This window comes from Penaeus monodon, chromosome 18 (genome assembly GCF_015228065.2).
Source record: "Penaeus monodon isolate SGIC_2016 chromosome 18, NSTDA_Pmon_1, whole genome shotgun sequence".
NCBI lineage: Eukaryota > Metazoa > Arthropoda > Malacostraca > Decapoda > Penaeidae > Penaeus > Penaeus monodon.
Window position 1 is genome coordinate 17972584 of NC_051403.1, and position 5000 is coordinate 17977583.

Below are 5000 nucleotides of genomic sequence, written 5' to 3' on the forward strand. Positions count from 1 at the left end.
ATGATAATAATAATCATAGTAATAGTAATAACAATAGTAATAATGATGATGATAAGATACTGCAACAACAACAATTAATAATAATAATGATAATGACAATGATATTAACGATAATGATAACAAGGATAATGATAATGATACTGATAATGACTATGATAGTAATATAAATGAATTATAATGATAATAATAAAGATGATGAAAATAATTCTGATAATGATAATGATAATAATGACGACGAAGATGATGATACCAACAGTAGTAATAATAGTAATAATTATAATAAAAAATGTCAAGTGTTACTGTTGCTACAATTGCTAATGATAATCGTAATAATATTAATAGTACTAATAGTAATAGCAATAATAACAGTAATGATAAGGATAACGACAGTAATAATGATAGTGATAATTATTATAACAATAATATGATAATATCAATGATTATCATGATATAATACTAATAGTGATAGCAATTATGACGATAATAATACTCATACTGATGACTATAATAATAATAATGATGACAGTGATAATGATAACAACAATACTATTAATAACAATACATACGATTAATTATCTCAATCGACGGTAGGTTCGTACCTCTTGTTACTCTTCCCACTAATATCATTGCTACTGTCATTATTATTGGAAAATTAACCATCATTCGGCCATTGTTTAAATCTTTAATGAATCATTCCCTTATCAGCATCATCAAAGCAGTCAATGTATATGATTATATCAATTTAAGGGACTTTTTTACCTGTAAAACGTCTTGCTGGACACCCTCTTCAGTAATTCTCCCAAGAACGTTGAACCGCTTCGCCAACCAGTCCACAGTAAGATAACCTTCTGTTTTTTCGTCTCCTGTGGCTGGTCTTCCTTCGTCTCTTTGCCCCCTTTTGCTTCCTCTTCTGTTGTCCCTTCCTTTTTTTCTTCTTTTGATGTTCCTGCCTTAACCGATTCTTTCTCGCCCGTTCGTTCTTCCAGTTTCCCTTCCTCTTCCTCTTTCTCTTCAACGCCCTCCCAGTAATCGTCGTCCTCGCCCCCATCATTCGCATTGCTTTCGGAACTGTTCGAGTAATATTTGTCGTCTTCCTCGTCGTGATTGCTTTCTTGGAAGAGAGGTCTCCGGAGGAAGTCGCTCTTCTCCCAGTGCCGAAGGGAATCGCCTCTGAGACCGATCAGGGTCACCACCATCGTTATCACAGCGACCAGGCTTATGAATGTCCAGGGACTGCTTATTTTCCTCACCGTGCTGAAAGAACAAAAGCAGGAAAAGTGAAAAGACTCACGAGAGATAGGTTAACACACGTGACAGAACACACACACACACACACATACACGCGCGCGCGCGCACGTACCCATACACACGGTAAATAAAAAAACGTAGAAAAGAAAACACACGAGTATATGTGTGTATTAATCTCTCAATCTATCTGTTTATACATTTATACATAAATGCATATGCACACACACACACACACACACACACACACACACACACACACACACACACACACACACACACACACACACACACACGCACACGCACACGCACACACACACACACACACGCACACAAACACACACACACACATGTGAGTGTTTGTGTGTATAGAAGACTTACAAAGTTTATCATGAAAGTTACAGACTTGACCTTGCCGCCGTGAAAATGTAATGTTCACTGTAGTATTGTTTTGTGAATTGCTCTACACATAGATGGCTCCATGGAGGTAATTGGTAGACCTCCTGAGTCCACGTGATTTCCTCTTTCTTTGTTTTCCTTTCCTATATGGCATCTACATCGATGCTGTCGTTATTATCGCGTGCAGTATAATTATAATTACTAATAGCAATGTAAAATAAAATGTATACATTATTTCCGATAATCAAGGAAAATGGTAAACCGGGGAAGTAGGTATATAGTACTAGTAACTGAACTCCCTGGAGACACACCACTTGTGTATGGGATTTTGTAAACATAAAACAGCATTTTAACACAGCAATAAGCTGAGGTGTGTGCCACAGGAGCTACCCTGGTGTCCGGGTAAATATCTGATTCTTCAGAACTTTTCATCGTTGCCTGCGCCTCCTGATTTGATCTTGCAGGTCACACGAGACTACAATAGGCGTAGTCAGCACTCTATTTCAGACACACAGCACTCTTCTACACCAGGGCAGCCCTTGAAGGCTTTGACCCATGGATAGGGAGGCCCAGTAGTCCTTTGGGCGCACTTTTCCTTGATCTGAAAACTTTCCTTTTTCACGTGACTTTCCTGAACTCTTGCATTCACGTGGGGCGTGAGCATCAAACTGCCGTCCTTCGCTAGGCAAGTTCCACGGTTAGGAGGTGCCCTACAAATAACTATATCCCGCTGGCTTCCACAGGGAGGTAAAGAACGGAAACTGCTCTGCTCTCTCTTAGCTATTGCTGTTACGTTGATACCAAAAGTTAAGAGTTTTTTATCCCTTCAGGGTAACGGCCTTGGGCCAAGGCTCCGACCTTGGTCCGAGACCCAGGATGAATACTACCTCGGCTACCCCTTCCCTTCGTCAAGGATAAGGACGACCCATGACCGCTTTACGATCAACTCGACTCTGAACAAAGGAACCCTGACTTATGACAGACCCAGAAGACCCTTTTCCAAATCCCAGCTGAGAATGCAAGGTTCGTGAATGCTATGCGCATGAATGAAAATCAATCACTTTTGAATGTGAATGCCACTTGACCATCATGGTTAAGTGGCATATATTCTTGCCATCTGTGTCGACTGAGTTAAGCTGACGCATATTCATGATCTCTCCAGTAAAGTAAATGTTCCAATTGGCTCAAATACCTGTCAGGTGGTAATCTTTCACAGGGATTTGAGGACGATAGGAGAAAGTGAAATTCTCGAGAGCATGAAGAACCAAGATGTAGTGGACATTAATTGTGTGACCAAGAAGGATGGAAATGTGCGAACCAAAACTTTTTTTTTTACTTTTGTTTTGAGTAAAGTCCCTAAATGTGGCAGTGTTGGACATGAACGTGTCCAAGCAAATACATTGTAATAGGTGGTAAAAATTCGGACACACTTCATTAAGATGTATTGACAAGGTTACTAATAAATTCACTTGCCGTAAATGTGCTGAAGCTCATGACCCCATTACATGTACTTGCGATTTTTTCAAATTTGTTAATTGTGAGACATTAGCATATATGAGAAAATATGAAATTATATTAAAGCTAAAAGAGAAATGGACTAGATTCTTCCAATGGTGTAGCAGTAACTAACGCCACCCGTAGTGCAAGTAATATCAGTCAACAGCTTGCAGCTAAATATAAAAAAATACCGAAATAAAGCAAACTGTTAAAGAACTATACATTAAAGTTTATCAGCTAACTAAATTTGTCGATCAAATGGCCGAATCAACCCAGCAGAAGCATCTTCAGGAAGCTGATACCGAATTATAGTGTATTGAACCTCGTTGTCCAAGCGACTGCCAGTCTTCTTCTTTGACAGGAGAAGCAAGACATGTAGGCTTCTATCTCCAAACCTTTCCGGGAAGCTACAGCTACATTAAATGACTGAAATATTAGTCCCATCCTATGCTCCTGATGTTTTAGTTCGTTGAAGAAATACCGTTTATGTCGGAAGGACCGTGAGAGTAGGGGTGGAAGCGGAATCACCATGCACGTCCACCAAAGCTTCCCTTTTACTGGTGACTATTGATTTTACTTTGGAGTTTGTTACATGCAAAGTAAAAAATAATGGCACATATCTGACTACATGTTCAGTTTATTATCCACTTGATAATGTGGCAATTTATGATGAGGTCTTTTCTCTTCAGGATAGTCTGCCACAAAATAATTAAATTAAAGCTAATGTATAATTCTGATTTGGTTCTGGACTACAGCAGTCCGGTGGATGGTAATACCGTTGCTTTGAGCTTTATTGACAAATCTTTGGTTTCTTCAGCAATAGCATCCAAGTGCCTATGGCGCACCATTGATAATTCATTGGGAAGCGATTACCTTTCTATTTTTATTGAATATTCACGAGACACAAGAGCGCCTTCAGCACCTAAATTATATGTAAAAAGAACAGACTGAGTCGTCTTCCCAAGGAGGTTCAAGCTCGAATTAGTTTGAGAAAACATTGATGATAAAGTAAACGATAATCAAAATTCTATATTAGAAACCGCATTGATATCCATTCCCAAAGACTTCAGCAGATAGTGTTAAGCACTGAGTTCCATGGTGGACACCAGACTGCCACAGGGCGCTGTGTGAACGCAAAAAGACCTACAGGTTTTTCAGAAATATCAATAATGAGAACTAGCAAGAGCTAGGGCTCATAGAACAATTAGACAAGCATAAAGATACTCCTGGCGGAGCTTTTCTTCACAGTTAACAGCAATAAATGCATATCACAGGTTTGGTCCACTATCAATTAAATAAACAAGAAAAAACATCTTATGAAATTAAGAACTTCACCCACGAGGGAAACAACGTTGATACACCTAGAGACATTGCTGAGCTGCAGTCTGTACAGTTTGCCACACGAGAATGAATTACAATGAATGAGCTCGCATGAGCCCAAGAAACCCAGAACATCCCCAGGCCACAATATAGTTCGATAAGAGGTGATAAAGCATCTTAATCATGATGTCATGATTAAGTTGCTAGAAGAGTACAATGGGATTTGGAAAAGCCAGACTTTTCCAAATTCGCCGACATCATTCCCATATTGAAAAGAGGGGGAAATCCCAGATCCGCCATCTCTTATGACTCAATTACGTTGACAAGCTGATTATGCAAGGTCATGGAATGAATTGTTAACAGTAAGATATTACAATTATTAAATTGCAGTAATTTACTAGTTGACGAGCAGTGCGGCTACCGAAAGGGACACCAAACTCGAGTATTTTTTATACCAGTATTCTTAGGTATCGAAAAATCCTACATGACATGGTCATATGGCCTACTTAGAAAACTTTATTCTTTTGGATTACATGGAA

At 39.0% G+C, this 5000-nt stretch overlaps 1 protein-coding gene across 1 annotated transcript in view; it reads right to left on the minus strand.

The window, feature by feature from the left end:
* Positions 1–5000, minus strand: part of LOC119584301 — an 18109-nt gene that overhangs the window by 8426 nt on the left and 4683 nt on the right. Inside the window, exon 2 of the mRNA XM_037932839.1 lies at positions 760–1254. Coding sequence (XP_037788767.1) covers positions 760–1254 — 495 coding nt within the window. The remainder of the gene's footprint in view (positions 1–759; positions 1255–5000) is intronic.